Consider the following 19,268-nt stretch of genomic DNA (forward strand, 5'->3'; position numbering starts at 1 on the left):
CGAGCGAGATCGAGTGAGAACGACTGAGATCGAGCGAGATCGAGTGAGAACGACTGAGATCGACTTAGATCGAGCGAGATCGAGTGAGAACGACTTAGATCGAGCGAGATCGAGTGAGATCGACTTAGATCGAGCGAGATCGAGTGAGAACGAGTGAGAACGACTTAGATCGAGCGAGATCGAGTGAGATCGACTTAGATCGAGTGAGATCGAGTGAGATCGACTTAGATCGAGCGAGATCGAGTGAGAACGACTGAGATCGAGCGAGATCGAGTGAGAACGACTGAGATCGACTTAGATCGAGCGAGATCGAGTGAGAACGAGTGAGAACGACTTAGATCGAGCGAGATCGAGTGAGATCGACTTAGATCGAGCGAGATCGAGTGAGAACGAGTGAGAACGACTTAGATCGAGCGAGATCGAGTGAGATCGACTTAGATCGAGTGAGATCGAGTGAGATCGACTTAGATCGAGCGAGATCGAGTGAGAACGACTGAGATCGAGCGAGATCGAGCGAGATCGAGTGAGATCGACTTAGATCGAGCGAGATCGAGTGAGAACGAGTGAGAACGACTTAGATCGAGCGAGATCGAGTGAGATCGACTTAGATCGAGTGAGATCGAGTGAGATCGACTGAGATCGAGCGAGATCGAGTGAGAACGACTGAGATCGAGCGAGATCGAGTGAGAACGACTGAGATCGACTTAGATCGAGCGAGATCGAGTGAGAACGACTTAGATCGAGCGAGATCGAGTGAGATCGACTTAGATCGAGCGAGATCGAGTGAGAACGACTTAGATCGAGCGAGATCGACTTAGATCGATTGAGATCGAGTGAGAACGACTTAGATCGAGCGAGATCGAGTGAGATCGACTTAGATCGAGCGAGAACGAGTGAGAACGAGTGAGAACGACTTAGATCGAGCGAGATCGAGTGAGATCGACTTAGATCGAGCGAGATCGAGTGAGAACGACTGAGATCGACTTAGATCGAGCAAGATCGAGTGAGATCGACTTAGATCGAGCGAGATCGAGTGAGATCGACTGAGATCGAGCGAGATCGAGTGAGAACGACTGAGATCGAGCGAGATCGAGTGAGAACGACTGAGATCGACTTAGATCGAGCGAGATCGAGTGAGAACGACTTAGATCGAGCGAGATCGAGTGAGATCGACTTAGATCGAGCGAGATCGAGTGAGAACGAGTGAGAACGACTTAGATCGAGCGAGATCGAGTGAGATCGACTTAGATCGAGTGAGATCGAGTGAGATCGACTTAGATCGAGCGAGATCGAGTGAGATCGACTTAGATCGAGCGAGATCGAGTGAGATCGACTTAGATCGAGTGAGATCGAGTGAGAACGACTTAGATCGAGCGAGATCGAGTGAGATCGACTTAGATCGAGTGAGATCGAGTGAGAACGACTGAGATCGACTTAGATCGAGCGAGATCGAGTGAGAACGACTTAGATCGAGTGAGATCGAGTGAGAACGACTTAGATCGAGCGAGATCGAGTGAGAACGACTTAGATCGAGCGAGATCGAGTGAGATCGACTTAGATCGAGTGAGATCGAGTGAGATCGACTTAGATCGAGCGAGAACGAGTGAGAACGAGTGAGAACGAGTGAGAACGACTTAGATCGAGCGAGATCGAGTGAGATCGACTTAGATCGAGTGAGAACGAGTGACAACGAGTGAGAATCCCCGTTTCACGACTTTGTTCACGACTTTCTGGATCTGATTTCGCTCGTGTTTTTCTGAACGTCCGACAAACGCGACACATTTGAAATTTGATCAATTGTGTCGAGCGTGAAAGCGTTTGTCCTGAGATGATGGACAAGACCTGGTTTAGTCCTGGTTTAGTCCTGGTTTTGTCCTGGTTTAGTCCTGGTTTAGTCCTGGTTTAGTCCTGGTTTTGTCCTGGTTTAGTCCTGGTTTAGTCCTGGTTTAGTCCTGGTTTAGTCCTGGTCCTGGTTTAGTCCTGGTTTAGTCCTGGTTTAGTTCTGGTTTTGTCCTGGTTTTGTCCTGGTTTAGTCCTGGTTTAGTCCTGGTTTTGTCCTGGTTTAGTCCTGGTTTAGTCCTGGTCCTGGTTTAGTCCTGGTTTAGTCCTGGTTTAGTTCTGGTTTAGACCTTGTTTAGTCCTGGTTTAGTCCTGGTTTAGTCCTGGTTTAGACCTTGTTTAGTCCTGGTTTAGTCCTGGTTTAGTCCTGGTTTAGTTCTGGTTTAGACCTTGTTTAGTCCTGGTTTAGTCCTGGTTTAGTCCTGGTTTAGTCCTGGTTTTGTCCTGGTTTAGTCCTGGTTTTGTCCTGGTTTAGTCCTGGTCCTGGTTTAGTCCTGGTTTAGTCCTGGTTTAGTCCTTGTTTAGACCTGGTTTAGTCCTGGTTTAGTCCTGGTTTAGTCCTGGTTTTGTCCTGGTTTAGTCTTGATTTAGACCTGGTTTAGTCCTGGTTTAGTCCTGGTTTAGTCCTGATTTAGACCTGGTTTAGTCCTGGTTTTGTCCTGGTTTAGTCCTGGTTTAGTCCTGGTTTTGTCCTGGTTTAGACCTGGTTTAGTCCTGGTTTAGTCCTGGTCCTGGTTTAGTCCTGGTTTAGTCCTGGTTTAGTTCTGGTTTAGACCTTGTTTAGTCCTGGTTTAGTCCTGGTTTAGTCCTGGTTTAGTCCTGGTTTAGTCCTGGTTTTGTCCTGGTTTAGTCCTGGTTTTGTCCTGGTTTAGTCCTGGTCCTGGTTTAGTCCTGGTTTAGTCCTGGTTTAGTCCTTGTTTAGACCTGGTTTAGTCCTGGTTTAGTCCTGGTTTAGTCCTGGTTTTGTCCTGGTTTAGTCTTGATTTAGACCTGGTTTAGTCCTGGTTTAGTCCTGGTTTAGTCCTGGTTTAGTCCTGGTTTTGTCCTGGTTTAGTCTTGATTTAGACCTGGTTTAGTCCTGGTTTTGTCCTGGTTTAGACCTGGTTTAGTCCTGGTTTAGTCCTGGTCCTGGTTTAGTCCTGGTTTTGTCCTGGTTTAGTCCTGGTTTAGTCCTGGTTTAGACCTGGTTTAGTCCTGGTCCTGGTTTAGTCCTGGTTTAGTCCTGGTTTAGTCCTGGTTTAGTCCTGGTCCTGGTTTAGTCCTGGTTTAGTCCTGGTTTAGTCCTGGTTTAGACCTGGTTTTGACCTGGTTTAGTCCTGGTTTAGTCCTGGTTTAGTCCTGGTTTAGTCCTGGTTTAGACCTGGTTTAGTCCTGGTTTAGTCCTGGTTTAGTCCTGGTTTTGTCCTGGTTTAGTCTTGATTTAGACCTGGTTTAGTCCTGGTTTTGTCCTGGTTTAGACCTGGTTTAGTCCTGGTTTAGTCCTGGTTTAGTCCTGGTCCTGGTTTAGTCCTGGTTTAGTCCTGGTTTAGTCCTGGTTTAGTCCTGGTTTTGTCCTGGTTTAGTCCTGGTTTAGTCCTAGTTTTGTCCTGGTTTAGACCTGGTTTAGACCTGGTTTAGTCCTGGTTTAGTCCTGGTTTAGACCTGGTTTATTCCTGGTTTAGTCCTGGTTTAGTCCTGGTTTAGTCCTGGTTTAGACCTGGTTTAGTCCTGGTTTAGTCCTGGTTTAGTCCTGGTTTTGTCCTGGTTTAGTCCTGGTTTAGTCCTGGTTTAGTCCTGATTTAGTCCTGGTTTAGTCCTGGTTTTATCCTGGTTTAGTCCTGGTTTAGACCTGGTTTAGTCCTGGTTTCGTCCTGGTTTAGTCCTGGTTTTGTCCTGGTTTAGTCTTGATTTAGACCTGGTTTAGTCCTGGTTTAGTCCTGGTTTAGTCCTGGTTTAGACCTGGTTTAATCCTGGTTTCGTCCTAGTTTAGATCTGGTTTAATCTTGGTTTAGTCCTGGTTTAGATCTGGTTTAGACCTGGTTTAGACCTGGTTTAGTCCTGGTTTAGTCTTGGTTTAGTCCTGGTTTAGACCTGGTTTAGTCCTGGTTTAGTCCTAGTTTAGATCTGGTTTAGTCCTGGTTTTGTCCTGGTTTAGTCCTGGTTTAGTCCTGATCCTGGTTTAGTCCTGGTTTAGTCCTGGTTTAGACCTGGTTTAGTCCTGGTTTAGTCCTGGTTTAGTCCTGGTTTAGTCCTGGTCCTGGTTTAGTCCTGGTTTAGTCCTGGTTTAGACCTGGTTTAGTCCTGGTTTAGTCCTGGTTTAGTCCTGGTTTTGTCCTGGTTTAGTCTTGATTTAGACCTGGTTTAGTCCTGGTTTTGTCCTGGTTTAGACCTGGTTTAGTCCTGGTTTAGTCCTGGTTTAGTCCTGGTTTAGACCTCTAAACCAGGACTAAACCAGGACTAAACCAGGACCAGGACTAAACCAGGCCTAAACCAGGACTAAACCAGGTCTAAACCTGGTTTAGTCCTGGTTTAGTCCTGGTTTAGACCTGGTTTAGTCCTGGTTTAGTCCTGGTTTAGTCCTGGTCCTGGTTTAGTCCTGGTTTAGTCCTGGTTTAGTCCTGGTTTAGACCTGGTTTAGTCCTGGTTTAGTCCTGGTTTAGTCCTGGTTTAGTCCTGATTTAGACCTGGTTTAGACCTGGTTTAGTCCTGGTTTAGTCCTGGTTTAGACCTGGTTTAGTCCTGGTTTAGTCCTGGTTTAGTCCTGGTTTCGTCCTAGTTTAGATCTGGTTTAGACCTGGTTTAGACCTGGTTTAGACCTGGTTTAGTCCTGGTTTCGTCCTAGTTTAGATCTGGTTTAGTCCTGGTTTAGTCCTGGTTTAGTCCTGATTTTGACCTGGTTTAGTCCTGGTTTAGTCCTGGTTTAGTCTTGGTTTAGTCCTGGTTTAGACCTGGTTTAGTCCTGGTTTAGTCCTGATTTTGACCTGGTTTATTCCTGGTTTAGTCTTGGTTTAGTCCTGGTTTAGATCTGGTTTAGACCTGGTTTAGACCTGGTTTAGTCCTGGTTTAGTCTTGGTTTAGTCCTGGTTTAGACCTAGTTTAGATCTGGTTTAGTCCTGGTTTAGTCCTGATTTAGACCTGGTTTAGTCCTGGTTTAGTCCTAGTTTAGATCTGGTTTAGTCCTGGTTTAGTCCTAGTTTAGATCTGGTTTAGTCCTGGTTTAGATCTGGTTTAGACCTGGTTTAGACCTGGTTTAGACCTGGTTTAGTCCTGGTTTAGTCCTGGTTTAGATCTGGTTTAGAACTGGTTTAGACCTGGTTTAGTCCTGGTTTAGACCTGGTTTAGACCTGGTTTAGTCCTGGTTTAGACCTGGTTTAGACCTGGTTTAGTCCTGGTTTAGACCTGGTTTAGATCTGGTTTAGAACTGGTTTAGACCTGGTTTAGTCCTGGTTTAGTCCTGGTTTAGTCCTAGTTTAGATCTGGTTTAGTCCTGGTTTAGTCCTGGTTTAGTCCTAGTTTAGATCTGGTTTAGTCCTGGTTTAGATCTGGTTTAGACCTGGTTTAGACCTGGTTTGGACCTGGTTTAGTCCTGGTTTAGTCCTGGTTTAGAACTGGTTTAGACCTGGTTTAGACCTGGTTTATTCCTGGTTTAGACCTGGTTTAGACCTGGTTTAGTCCTGGTTTAGACCTGGTTTAGTCCTGGTTTGGACCTGGTTTAGACCTGGTTTAGTCCTGGTTTAGACCTGGTTTAGTCCTGGTTTGGACCTGGTTTAGACCTGGTTTAGACCTGGTTTAGTCCTGGTTTAGACCTGGTTTAGATCTGGTTTAGTCCTGGTTTAGACCTGGTTTAGATCTGGTTTAGAACTGGTTTAGACCTGGTTTAGTCCTAGTTTAGATCTGGTTTAGACCTGGTTTAGACCTGGTTTAGACCTGGTTTAGTCCTGGTTTAGTCCTGGTTTAGACCTGGTTTAGACCTGGTTTAGACCTGGTTTAGTCCTGGTTTAGTCCTGGTTTAGATCTGGTTTAGAACTGGTTTAGACCTGGTTTAGTCCTGGTTTAGACCTGGTTTAGACCTGGTTTAGTCCTGGTTTAGACCTGGTTTAGACCTGGTTTAGTCCTGGTTTAGACCTGGTTTAGATCTGGTTTAGAACTGGTTTAGACCTGGTTTAGTCCTGGTTTAGTCCTGGTTTAGTCCTAGTTTAGATCTGGTTTAGTCCTGGTTTAGTCCTGGTTTAGTCCTAGTTTAGATCTGGTTTAGTCCTGGTTTAGATCTGGTTTAGACCTGGTTTAGACCTGGTTTGGACCTGGTTTAGTCCTGGTTTAGTCCTGGTTTAGAACTGGTCTAGACCTGGTTTAGACCTGGTTTAGTCCTGGTTTAGACCTGGTTTAGACCTGGTTTAGTCCTGGTTTAGACCTGGTTTAGTCCTGGTTTGGACCTGGTTTAGACCTGGTTTAGTCCTGGTTTAGACCTGGTTTAGTCCTGGTTTGGACCTGGTTTAGACCTGGTTTAGACCTGGTTTAGTCCTGGTTTAGACCTGGTTTAGATCTGGTTTAGTCCTGGTTTAGACCTGGTTTAGATCTGGTTTAGAACTGGTTTAGACCTGGTTTAGTCCTAGTTTAGATCTGGTTTAGACCTGGTTTAGACCTGGTTTAGACCTGGTTTAGTCCTGGTTTAGTCCTGGTTTAGACCTGGTTTAGACCTGGTTTAGTCCTGGTTTAGACCTGGTTTAGTCCTGGTTTGGACCTGGTTTAGACCTGGTTTAGACCTGGTTTAGTCCTGGTTTAGACCTGGTTTAGACCTGGTTTAGTCCTGGTTTAGACCTGGTTTAGTCCTGGTTTGGACCTGGTTTAGACCTGGTTTAGTCCTGGTTTGGACCTGGTTTAGACCTGGTTTAGACCTGGTTTAGTCCTGGTTTAGACCTGGTTTAGACCTGGTTTAGTCCTGGTTTAGACCTGGTTTAGTCCTGGTTTGGACCTGGTTTAGACCTGGTTTAGACCTGGTTTAGTCCTGGTTTAGACCTGGTTTAGATCTGGTTTAGTCCTGGTTTAGACCTGGTTTAGATCTGGTTTAGAACTGGTTTAGAACTGGTTTAGACCTGGTTTAGTCCTGGTTTGGACCTGGTTTAGACCTGGTTTAGACCTGGTTTAGTCCTGGTTTAGACCTGGTTTAGACCTGGTTTAGTCCTGGTTTAGACCTGGTTTAGTCCTGGTTTGGACCTGGTTTAGACCTGGTTTAGTCCTGGTTTAGACCTGGTTTAGACCTGGTTTAGTCCTGGTTTAGACCTGGTTTAGACCTGGTTTAGTCCTGGTTTAGACCTGGTTTAGATCTGGTTTAGAACTGGTTTGGACCTGGTTTAGTCCTGGTTTAGTCCTGGTTTAGTCCTAGTTTAGATCTGGTTTAGTCCTGGTTTAGTCCTGGTTTAGTCCTAGTTTAGATCTGGTTTAGTCCTGGTTTAGATCTGGTTTAGACCTGGTTTAGACCTGGTTTGGACCTGGTTTAGTCCTGGTTTAGTCCTGGTTTAGAACTGGTCTAGACCTGGTTTAGACCTGGTTTAGTCCTGGTTTAGACCTGGTTTAGACCTGGTTTAGTCCTGGTTTAGACCTGGTTTAGTCCTGGTTTGGACCTGGTTTAGACCTGGTTTAGTCCTGGTTTAGACCTGGTTTAGTCCTGGTTTGGACCTGGTTTAGACCTGGTTTAGACCTGGTTTAGTCCTGGTTTAGACCTGGTTTAGATCTGGTTTAGTCCTGGTTTAGACCTGGTTTAGATCTGGTTTAGAACTGGTTTAGACCTGGTTTAGTCCTAGTTTAGATCTGGTTTAGACCTGGTTTAGACCTGGTTTAGACCTGGTTTAGTCCTGGTTTAGTCCTGGTTTAGACCTGGTTTAGACCTGGTTTAGTCCTGGTTTAGACCTGGTTTAGTCCTGGTTTGGACCTGGTTTAGACCTGGTTTAGACCTGGTTTAGTCCTGGTTTAGACCTGGTTTAGACCTGGTTTAGTCCTGGTTTAGACCTGGTTTAGTCCTGGTTTGGACCTGGTTTAGACCTGGTTTAGTCCTGGTTTGGACCTGGTTTAGACCTGGTTTAGACCTGGTTTAGTCCTGGTTTAGACCTGGTTTAGACCTGGTTTAGTCCTGGTTTAGACCTGGTTTAGTCCTGGTTTGGACCTGGTTTAGACCTGGTTTAGACCTGGTTTAGTCCTGGTTTAGACCTGGTTTAGATCTGGTTTAGTCCTGGTTTAGACCTGGTTTAGATCTGGTTTAGAACTGGTTTAGAACTGGTTTAGAACTGGTTTAGACCTGGTTTAGATCTGGTTTAGAACTGGTTTAGAACTGGTTTAGACCTGGTTTAGAACTGGTTTAGAACTGGTTTAGACCTGGTTTAGTCAATCATTTGTTCTATTTAAATGTTTTTTTGTTTCCTTCTGTTTTCTCACGTTGTTGTTTCCTGTTATATTGAGTCTTATTTTTTTCACTTTTAAGGCAATTTTTTTTTTTTTTGCCATTTTTTGACTCGGAGTGACCGCCAGGGTCAAGGTTCAATAGTCCAAGGGTCAAGGTTCAACAGTCCAGGGGTCAAGGTTCAACAGTCCAGGGGTCAGGCTTCAACAGTCCAGGGGTCAGGCTTCAACAGTCCAGGGGTCAAGCTTCAACAGTCCAGGGGTCAAGGTTCAACAGTCCAGGGGTCAAGGTTCAACAGTCCAGGGGTCAAGGTTCAACAGTCCAGGGGTCAGGCTTCAACAGTCTAGGGGTCAAGGTTCAACAGTCCAGGTGTCAAGCTTCAACAGTCCAGGGGTCAAGGTTCAACAGTCCAGGGGTCAGGCTTCAACAGTCCATGGGTCAAGGTTCAACAGTCCAGGGGTCAGGCTTCAACAGTCCATGGGTCAAGGTTCAACAGTCCAGGGGTCAAGCTTCAACAGTCCAGCGTCAAGGTTCAACAGTCCAGGGGTCAAGGTTCAACAGTCCAGGGGTCAAGGTTCAACAGTCCAGGGGTCAAGGTTCAACAGTCCAGGGGTCAAGTTTCAACAGTCCAGGGGTCAAGTTTCAACAGTCCAGGGGTCAAGGTTCAACAGTCCAGGGGTCAGGCTTCAACAGTCTAGAGGTCAAGGTTCAACACTCCAGGGGTCAAGGTTCAACAGTCCAGGGGTCAAGTTTCAACAGTCCAAGGGTCAAGGTTCAACAGTCCAGGGGTCAGGCTTCAACAGTCTAGGGGTCAGGCTTCAACAGTCCAGGGGTCAAGTTTCAACAGTCCAGGGGTCAAGTTTCAACAGTCCAAGGGTCAAGGTTCAACAGTCCAGGGGTCAGGCTTCAACAGTCTAGGGGTCAAGGTTCAACAGTCCAGGGGTCAAGTTTCAACAGTCCAGGGGTCAAGGTTCAACAGTCCAGGGGTCAGGCTTCAACAGTCCAGGGGTCAAGGTTCAACAGTCCAGGGGTCAAGGTTCAACAGTCCAGGGGTCAAGCTTCAACAGTCCAGGGGTCAAGGTTCAACAGTCCAGGGGTCAGGCTTCAACAGTCCATGGGTCAAGGTTCAACAGTCCAGGGGTCAAGCTTCAACAGTCCAGGGGTCAAGCTTCAACAGTCCAGGGGTCAAGGTTCAACAGTCCAGGGGTCAAGGTTCAACAGTCCAGGGGTCAAGCTTCAACAGTCCAGGGGTCAGGCTTCAACAGTCCAGGGGTCAAGTTTCAACAGTCCAGGGGTCAAGTTTCAACAGTCCAAGGGTCAAGGTTCAACAGTCCAGGGGTCAGGCTTCAACAGTCTAGGGGTCAAGGTTCAACACTCCAGGGGTCAAGGTTCAACAATCCAGGGGTCAAGTTTCAACAGTTCAGGGGTCAAGGTTCAACAGTCCAGGGGTCAAGCTTCAACAGTCCAGGGGTCAAGGTTCAACAGTCCAGGGGTCAAGTTTCAACAGTCCAGGGGTCAAGGTTCAACAGTCCAGGGGTCAAGGTTCAACAGTCCAGGGGTCAAGCTTCAACAGTCCAGGGGTCAAGCTTCAACAGTCCAGGGGTCAAGGTTCAACAGTCCAGGAGTCAAGTTTCAACAGTCCAGGGGTCAAGGTTCAACAGTCCAGGGGTCAAGGTTCAACAGTCCAGGGGTCAAGCTTCAACAGTCCAGGGGTCAAGCTTCAACAGTCCAGGGGTCAAGGTTCAACAGTCCAGGGGTCAAGGTTCAACAGTCCAGGGGTCAAGGTTCAACAGTCCAGGGGTCAGGCTTCAACAGTCCAGGGGTCAAGGTTCAACAGTCCAGGGGTCAGGCTTCAACAGTCCAGGGGTCAAGGTTCAACAGTCCAGGGGTCAGGCTACAACAGTCCAGGGGTCAAGGTTCAACAGTCCAGGGGTCAAGGTTCAACAGGGTTCAACTCGCTCAGTCATAAACGTGTCGTGTGTTTGTGAAAAACAGTTCTCTGAACGTGAAAGAAACGTCCGATTTCCTCCTCTCTGTAACTCCGCCCCCTGCTGCTCCTCCTCTCTGTAATGGCTCCTCCTCTCTGTAACTCCGCCCCCTGCTGCTCCTCCTCTCTGTAATGGCTCCTCTCTGTAACTCCGCCCCCTGCTGCTCCTCCTCTCTGTAATGGCTCCTCCTCTCTGTAACTCCGCCCCCTGCTGCTCCTCCTCTCTGTAATGGCTCCTCTCTGTAACTCCGCCCCCTGCCGCCTCAGGCCTGAAGACCATCGTTGGCGCTCTGATCCAGTCGGTGAAGAAGCTCGGGGACGTGATGATCCTCACTGTCTTCTGTCTCAGTGTCTTCGCTCTCATTGGTCTGCAGCTCTTCATGGGAAACCTACGACAGGTAAGTGACTCCGCCCCCTGTCGGTGACTCCGCCCCCTGCAGAGATCACATCCACTGACACATTTGTAATGATCAGAACGACTCTCCAGGGTTTCAATGCACTGTTGTGAACGACCGGGAGGTGAATCTGGAACCTGTTTGTCCCTCTAACTCTTTTGTCCTGACAGAGACATAAGGGACAGAGACATAAGGGACAGAGACATAAGGGGCAGAGACACAAGGGACGGAGAGATAAGGGGCAGAGACATAGGGGACAGAGACATAAGGAGCAGAGACACAAGGGACGGAGACATAAGGGGCAGAGACATAGGGGACAGAGACATAAGGGACAGAGACATAAGGGACAGAGACATAAGGGACAGAGACATAAGGGACAGAAACATAAGGGACAGAGACATAAGGGGCAGAGACACAAGGGACGGAGACATAAGGGGCAGAGACATAGGGGACAGAGACATAAGGGACAGAGACATAAGGGACAAAGACATAAGGGACAGAGACATAAGGGACAGAAACATAAAGGACAGAGACATAAGGGATAGAGACATAAGGGACAGAGACATAAGGGACAGAGACATAAGGGACAGAGACATAAGGGGCAGAGACATAGGGGACAGAGACATAAGGGACAGAGACATAAGGGACAGAAACATAAAGGACAGAGACATAAGGGATAGAGACATAAGGGACAGAGACATAAGGGACAAAGACATAAGGGGCAGAGACATAAAGGACAGAGACATAAGGGGCAGAGACACAAGGGGCAGAGACACAAGGGACAGAGACATAAGGGACAGAGACATAAGGGACAGAGACATAAGGGACAGAAACATAAAGGACAGAGACATAAGGGATAGAGACATAAGGGACAGAGACATAAGGGGCAGAGACATAAGGGGCAGAGACATAGGGGACAGAGACATAAGGGACAGAGACATAAGGGACAGAAACATAAAGGACAGAGACATAAGGGATAGAGACATAAGGGACAGAGACATAAGGGACAGAGACATAAGGGGCAGAGACATAAGGGACAGAGACATAAGGGGCAGAGACATAAGGGACATAGACATAATGGGCAGAGACATAAGGGGCAGAGACATAAGGGACAGAGACATAAGGGGCAGAGACATAAGGGACAGAGACATATGGGACAGAAACATAAAGGACAGAGACATAAGGGACAGAGACATAAGGGACAGAGACACAAGGGACAGAGACACAAGGGACAGAGACATAAGGGACAGAGACATAAGGGACAGAAACATAAAGGACAGAGACATAAGGGATAGAGACATAAGGGACAGAGACATAAGGGACAGAGACATAAGGGGCAGACTCATAAGGGACAGAGACATAAGGGGCAGAGACATAAGGGGCAGAGACATAAGGGACAGAGACATAAGGGAAAGAGACATAAGGGACAGAGACATAAGGGACAGAGACATAAGGGACAGAGACAAACGAGGCAGAGACATACGAGGCAGAGACATAAGGGGCAGAGACATAAGGGACAGAGACATAAGAGGCAGAGACATAAGGGGCAGAGACATAAGGGACAGAGACATAAGGGAAAGATACATAAGGGACAGAGACATAAGGGGCAGAAACATAAGGGACAGAGACATAAGGGACAGAGACATACGAGGCAGAGACATACGAGGCAGAGACATAAGGGGCAGAGACATAAGGGGCAGAGACATAAGGGACAGAGACATAAGAGGCAGAGACATAAGGGACAGAGACATAAGGGACAGAGACATAAGGGACAGAAACATAAGGGACAGAAACATAAAGGACAGAGACAGAAGGGACAGAGACAGAAGGGACAGAGACATAAGGGGCAGAAACATAAGGGACAGAAACATAAGGGACAGAGACATAAGGGACAGAGACATAAGGAATAAATACAGCCTTCTCTGTTCTGTTTCCCCTTTGTCCCTTTTGTCCTGCTTTTTGCTTCTCTCCACTCTGTTAAGAACCCAAGCGGGGAATCCACAGCTGAAAGAGCATTCTGGACCTGTTTTTCCTCTTGTCCTCCTCACTGTAGGACACCTCCTCTTGTCCTCCTCACTGTAGGACACCTCCTCTTGTCCTCCTCACTGTAGGACACCTCCTCTTGTCCTCCTCACTGTAGGACACCTCCTCTTGTCCTCTGAACTGGTGGACACCTCCTCTTGTCCTTTGAGCTGGTGGGCTCTTCCTCTTGTCCTCTGAGCTGGTGGACACCTCCTCTTGTCCTCTGAGCCGGTGGACACCTCCTCTTGTCCTCTGAGCTGGTGGGCTCCTCCTCTTGTCCTCTGAACTGGTGGGCTCCTCCTCTTGTCCTTTGAGCTGGTGGACACCTCCTCTTGTCCTTTGAGCTGGTGGACACCTCCTCTTGTCCTCTGAGCTGGTGGACACCTCCTCTTGTCCTTTGAGCTGGTGGGCTCCTCCTCTTGTCCTCTGAGCTGGTGGACACCTCTTGTCCTCTGAGCTGGTGGACACCTCCTCTTGTCCTCTGAGTTGGTGGACACCTCCTCTTGTCCTCCTCGCTGTAGGACACCTCCTCGCTGTAGGACACCTCCTCTTGTCCTCCTCGCTGTAGGACACCTCCTCGCTGTAGGACACCTCCTCGCTGTAGGACACCTCCTCTTGTCCTCCTCGCTGTAGGACACCTCCTCGCTGTAGGACACCTCCTCGCTGTAGGACACCTCCTCTTGTCCTCCTCGCTGTAGGACACCTCCTCGCTGTAGGACACCTCCTCTTGTCCTCCTCGCTGTAGGACACCTCCTCGCTGTAGGACACCTCCTCGCTGTAGGACACCTCCTCGCTGTAGGACACCTCCTCTTGTCCTCCTCGCTGTAGGACACCTCCTCGCTGTAGGACACCTCCTCGCTGTAGGACACCTCCTCTTGTCCTCCTCGCTGTAGGACACCTCCTCGCTGTAGGACACCTCCTCTTGTCCTCCTCGCTGTAGGACACCTCCTCGCTGTAGGACACCTCCTCGCTGTAGGACACCTCCTCTTGTCCTCCTCGCTGTAGGACACCTCCTCGCTGTAGGACACCTCCTCTTGTCCTCCTCGCTGTAGGACACCTCCTCGCTGTAGGACACCTCCTCTTGTCCTCCTCGCTGTAGGACACCTCCTCGCTGTAGGACACCTCCTCGCTGTAGGACACCTCCTCTTGTCCTCCTCGCTGTAGGACACCTCCTCGCTGTAGGACACCTCCTCGCTGTAGGACACCTCCTCTTGTCCTCCTCGCTGTAGGACACCTCCTCGCTGTAGGACACCTCCTCTTGTCCTCCTCGCTGTAGGACACCTCCTCGCTGTAGGACACCTCCTCTTGTCCTCCTCGCTGTAGGACACCTCCTCTTGTCCTCCTCGCTGTAGGACACCTCCTCGCTGTAGGACACCTCCTCTTGTCCTCCTCGCTGTAGGACACCTCCTCGCTGTAGGACACCTCCTCTTGTCCTCCTCGCTGTAGGACACCTCCTCTTGTCCTCCTCGCTGTAGAACACCTCCTCGCTGTAGGACACCTCCTCTTGTCCTCCTCGCTGTAGGACACCTCCTCTTGTCCTCCTCGCTGTAGGACACCTCCTCGCTGTAGGACACCTCCTCTTGTCCTCCTCGCTGTAGGACACCTCCTCGCTGTAGGACACCTCCTCTTGTCCTCCTCGCTGTAGGACACCTCCTCGCTGTAGGACACCTCCTCTTGTCCTCCTCGCTGTAGGACACCTCCTCGCTGTAGGACACCTCCTCTTGTCCTCCTCGCTGTAGGACACCTCCTCGCTGTAGGACACCTCCTCGCTGTAGGACACCTCCTCTTGTCCTCCTCGCTGTAGGACACCTCCTCGCTGTAGGACACCTCCTCTTGTCCTCCTCGCTGTAGGACACCTCCTCGCTGTAGGACACCTCCTCGCTGTAGGACACCTCCTCTTGTCCTCCTCGCTGTAGGACACCTCCTCGCTGTAGGACACCTCCTCTTGTCCTCCTCGCTGTAGGACACCTCCTCGCTGTAGGACACCTCCTCTTGTCCTCCTCGCTGTAGGACACCTCCTCGCTGTAGGACACCTCCTCTTGTCCTCCTCGCTGTAGGACACCTCCTCGCTGTAGGACACCTCCTCTTGTCCTCCTCGCTGTAGGACACCTCCTCGCTGTAGGACACCTCCTCGCTGTAGGACACCTCCTCTTGTCCTCCTCGCTGTAGGACACCTCCTCGCTGTAGGACACCTCCTCGCTGTAGGACACCTCCTCTTGTCCTCCTCGCTGTAGGACACCTCCTCGCTGTAGGACACCTCCTCTTGTCCTCCTCGCTGTAGGACACCTCCTCGCTGTAGGACACCTCCTCTTGTCCTCCTCGCTGTAGGACACCTCCTCGCTGTAGGACACCTCCTCGCTGTAGGACACCTCCTCTTGTCCTCCTCGCTGTAGGACACCTCCTCGCTGTAGGACACCTCCTCGCTGTAGGACACCTCCTCTTGTCCTCCTCGCTGTAGGACACCTCCTCGCTGTAGGACACCTCCTCTTGTCCTCCTCGCTGTAGGACACCTCCTCGCTGTAGGACACCTCCTCTTGTCCTCCTCGCTGTAGGACACCTCCTCTTGTCCTCCTCGCTGTAGGACACCTCCTCGCTGTAGGACACCTCCTCTTGTCCTCCTCGCTGTAGGACACCTCCTCGCTGTAGGACACCTCCTCTTGTCCTCCTCGCTGTAGGACACCTCCTCGCTGTAGGACACCTCCTCTTGTCCTCCTCGCTGTAGGACACCTCCTCGCTGTAGGACACCTCCTCTTGTCCTCCTCGCTGTAGGACACCTCCTCGCTGTAGGACACCTCCTCTTGTCCTCCTCGCTGTAGGACACCTCCTCGCTGTAGGACACCTCCTCGCTGTAGGACACCTCCTCGCTGTAGGACACCTCCTCTTGTCCTCCTCGCTGTAGGACACCTCCTCACTGTAGGACACCTCCTCTTGTCCTCCTCGCTGTAGGACACCTCCTCGCTGTAGGACACCTCCTCGCTGTAGGACACCTCCTCTTGTCCTCCTCGCTGTAGGACACCTCCTCGCTGTAGGACACCTCCTCGCTGTAGGACACCTCCTCTTGTCCTCCTCGCTGTAGGACACCTCCTCGCTGTAGGACACCTCCTCTTGTCCTCCTCGCTGTAGGACACCTCCTCGCTGTAGGACACCTCCTCTTGTCCTCCTCGCTGTAGGACACCTCCTCGCTGTAGGACACCTCCTCTTGTCCTCCTCGCTGTAGGACACCTCCTCGCTGTAGGACACCTCCTCTTGTCCTCCTCGCTGTAGGACACCTCCTCGCTGTAGGACACCTCCTCTTGTCCTCCTCGCTGTAGGACACCTCCTCTTGTCCTCCTCGCTGTAGGACACCTCCTCGCTGTAGGACACCTCCTCTTGTCCTCCTCGCTGTAGGACACCTCCTCGCTGTAGGACACCTCCTCTTGTCCTCCTCGCTGTAGGACACCTCCTCTTGTCCTCCTCGCTGTAGGACACCTCCTCGCTGTAGGACACCTCCTCTTGTCCTCCTCGCTGTAGGACACCTCCTCGCTGTAGGACACCTCCTCTTGTCCTCCTCGCTGTAGGACACCTCCTCGCTGTAGGACACCTCCTCTTGTCCTCCTCGCTGTAGGACACCTCCTCGCTGTAGGACACCTCCTCTTGTCCTCCTCGCTGTAGGACACCTCCTCGCTGTAGGACACCTCCTCGCTGTAGGACACCTCCTCGCTGTAGGACACCTCCTCTTGTCCTCCTCGCTGTAGGACACCTCCTCGCTGTAGGACACCTCCTCTTGTCCTCCTCGCTGTAGGACACCTCCTCGCTGTAGGACACCTCCTCGCTGTAGGACACCTCCTCTTGTCCTCCTCGCTGTAGGACACCTCCTCGCTGTAGGACACCTCCTCGCTGTAGGACACCTCCTCTTGTCCTCCTCGCTGTAGGACACCTCCTCGCTGTAGGACACCTCCTCTTGTCCTCCTCGCTGTAGGACACCTCCTCGCTGTAGGACACCTCCTCTTGTCCTCCTCGCTGTAGGACACCTCCTCGCTGTAGGACACCTCCTCTTGTCCTCCTCGCTGTAGGACACCTCCTCGCTGTAGGACACCTCCTCTTGTCCTCCTCGCTGTAGGACACCTCCTCGCTGTAGGACACCTCCTCTTGTCCTCCTCGCTGTAGGACACCTCCTCTTGTCCTCCTCGCTGTAGGACACCTCCTCGCTGTAGGACACCTCCTCTTGTCCTCCTCGCTGTAGGACACCTCCTCGCTGTAGGACACCTCCTCTTGTCCTCCTCGCTGTAGGACACCTCCTCTTGTCCTCCTCGCTGTAGGACACCTCCTCGCTGTAGGACACCTCCTTTTGTCCTCCTCGCTGTAGGACACCTCCTCTTGTCCTCCTCGCTGTAGGACACCTCCTCGCTGTAGGACACCTCCTCTTGTCCTCCTCGCTGTAGGACACCTCCTCGCTGTAGGACACCTCCTCTTGTCCTCCTCGCTGTAGGACACCTCCTCGCTGTAGGACACCTCCTCTTGTCCTCCTCGCTGTAGGACACCTCCTCGCTGTAGGACACCTCCTCTTGTCCTCCTCGCTGTAGGACACCTCCTCGCTGTAGGACACCTCCTCGCTGTAGGACACCTCCTCTTGTCCTCCTCGCTGTAGGACACCTCCTCGCTGTAGGACACCTCCTCTTGTCCTCCTCGCTGTAGGACACCTCCTCGCTGTAGGACACCTCCTCGCTGTAGGACACCTCCTCTTGTCCTCCTCGCTGTAGGACACCTCCTCGCTGTAGGACACCTCCTCGCTGTAGGACACCTCCTCTTGTCCTCCTCGCTGTAGGACACCTCCTCGCTGTAGGACACCTCCTCGCTGTAGGACACCTCCTCTTGTCCTCCTCGCTGTAGGACACCTCCTCGCTGTAGGACACCTCCTCTTGTCCTCCTCGCTGTAGGACACCTCCTCGCTGTAGGACACCTCCTCTTGTCCTCCTCGCTGTAGGACACCTCCTCGCTGTAGGACACCTCCTCTTTTCCTCCTCGCTGTAGGACACCTCCTCGCTGTAGGACACCTCCTCGCTGTAGGACACCTCCTCGCTGTAGGACACCTCCTCTTGTCCTCCTCGCTGTAGGACACCTCCTCGCTGTAGGACACCTCCTCTTGTCCTCCTCGCTGTAGGACACCTCCTCGCTGTAGGACACCTCCTCGCTGTAGGACACCTCCTCTTGTCCTCCTCGCTGTAGGACACCTCCTCGCTGTAGGACACCTCCTCGCTGTAGGACACCTCCTCTTGTCCTCCTCGCTGTAGGACACCTCCTCGCTGTAGGACACCTCCTCTTGTCCTCCTCGCTGTAGGACACCTCCTCGCTGTAGGACACCTCCTCTTGTCCTCCTCGCTGTAGGACACCTCCTCGCTGTAGGACACCTCCTCTTGTCCTCCTCGCTGTAGGACACCTCCTCGCTGTAGGACACCTCCTCTTGTCCTCCTCGCTGTAGGACACCTCCTCGCTGTAGGACACCTCCTCTTGTCCTCCTCGCTGTAGGACACCTCCTCTTGTCCTCCTCGCTGTAGGACACCTCCTCGCTGTAGGACACCTCCTCTTGTCCTCCTCGCTGTAGGACACCTCCTCGCTGTAGGACACCTCCTCTTGTCCTCCTCGCTGTAGGACACCTCCTCTTGTCCTCCTCGCTGTAGGACACCTCCTCGCTGTAGGACACCTCCTCTTGTCCTCCTCGCTGTAGGACACCTCCTCTTGTCCTCCTCGCTGTAGGACACCTCCTCGCTGTAGGACACCTCCTCTTGTCCTCCTCGCTGTAGGACACCTCCTCGCTGTAGGACACCTCCTCGCTGTAGGACACCTCCTCTTGTCCTCCTCGCTGTAGGACACCTCCTCGCTGTAGGACACCTCCTCGCTGTAGGACACCTCCTCTTGTCCTCCTCGCTGTAGGACACCTCCTCGCTGTAGGACACCTCCTCGCTGTAGGACACCTCCTCGCTGTAGGACACCTCCTCTTGTCCTCCTCGCTGTAGGACACCTCCTCGCTGTAGGACACCTCCTCTTGAGTCAGTCGTATATAATCGTGTGTTGAAGCCCTGGAGAGGTCGAGGCCCAGGTCATCAGTGATGAGGGAGCTAAAGTCAGGTTCCAACAGGCTGTAGACCACGCCCCCTGCAGGGGGGTCCCGCCCAGTGGGGAAACGAGGAGGCGGCTCCAAGTCCATGACTAATGATGTCATGTTTCCCCCACATGCCCCGCCCTCCCACACCACATGCCCCGCCCTCTTTACACCACACCCTCTTTACACCACATGCCCCGCCCTCTTTACACCACACCCTCTTTACACCACATGCCCCGCCCTCTTTACACCACACCCTCTTTACACCACATGCCCCGCCCTCTTTACACCACACCCTCTTTACACCACATGCCCCGCCCTCTTTACACCACACCCTCTTTTCCCCGCATGCCCCGCCCTCTTTACACCACACCCTCTTTACACCACATGCCCCGCCCTCTTTACACCACACCCTCTTTACACCACATGCCCCGCCCTCTTTACACCAAACCCTCTTTACACCACATGCCCCGCCCTCTTTACACCACACCCTCTTTTCCCCACATGCCCCGCCCTCTTTACACCACACCCTCTTTACACCACATGCCCCGCCCTCTTTACACCACACCCTCT

At 51.3% G+C, this 19,268-nt stretch overlaps 2 protein-coding genes across 2 annotated transcripts in view; one reads left to right on the top strand and one right to left on the bottom strand.

Moving 5' to 3' along the window:
- LOC140364907 (sodium channel protein type 3 subunit alpha-like) overlaps nt 1-19,268 on the top strand; it is a 173,428-nt gene that overhangs the window by 105,682 nt on the left and 48,478 nt on the right. Inside the window, exon 8 of the mRNA XM_072451288.1 lies at nt 10,467-10,597. Within this exon, the coding sequence (XP_072307389.1) occupies nt 10,467-10,597 (131 nt within the window). The remainder of the gene's footprint in view (nt 1-10,466; nt 10,598-19,268) is intronic.
- LOC140364862 (uncharacterized) lies at nt 10,643-18,800 on the bottom strand. Its single transcript, XM_072451249.1, has 4 exons — nt 18,633-18,800; nt 10,994-12,568; nt 10,749-10,757; nt 10,643-10,651 (listed from the first exon to the last, which is right to left on the bottom strand). The coding sequence occupies exons 1-4, from the start codon at nt 18,798-18,800 to the stop codon at nt 10,643-10,645; spliced, it is 1,761 nt and encodes a 586-aa protein (XP_072307350.1).

The sequence above is a fragment of the Eucyclogobius newberryi genome, unplaced genomic scaffold (genome assembly GCF_026437365.1).
Source record: "Eucyclogobius newberryi isolate DKJ021-1_F unplaced genomic scaffold, fEucNew1.0.hap1 SCAF_18, whole genome shotgun sequence".
Taxonomy (NCBI): Eukaryota; Metazoa; Chordata; class Actinopteri; order Gobiiformes; family Gobiidae; genus Eucyclogobius; species Eucyclogobius newberryi.

What these genes read in the sequence shown, in the direction of transcription:
- LOC140364862 (XM_072451249.1), bottom strand. Translation starts at nt 18,800, where the DNA reads ATGGACTTGGAGCCGCCTCCTCGTTTCCCCACTGGGCGGGACCCCCCT. An exon ending in TACGACTGACTCAAGAGGAG is followed by an intron (nt 12,569 to 18,632) that starts GTGTCCTACAGC and finishes GGTTCTTAACAG; the next exon opens with AGTGGAGAGAAGCAAAAAGC.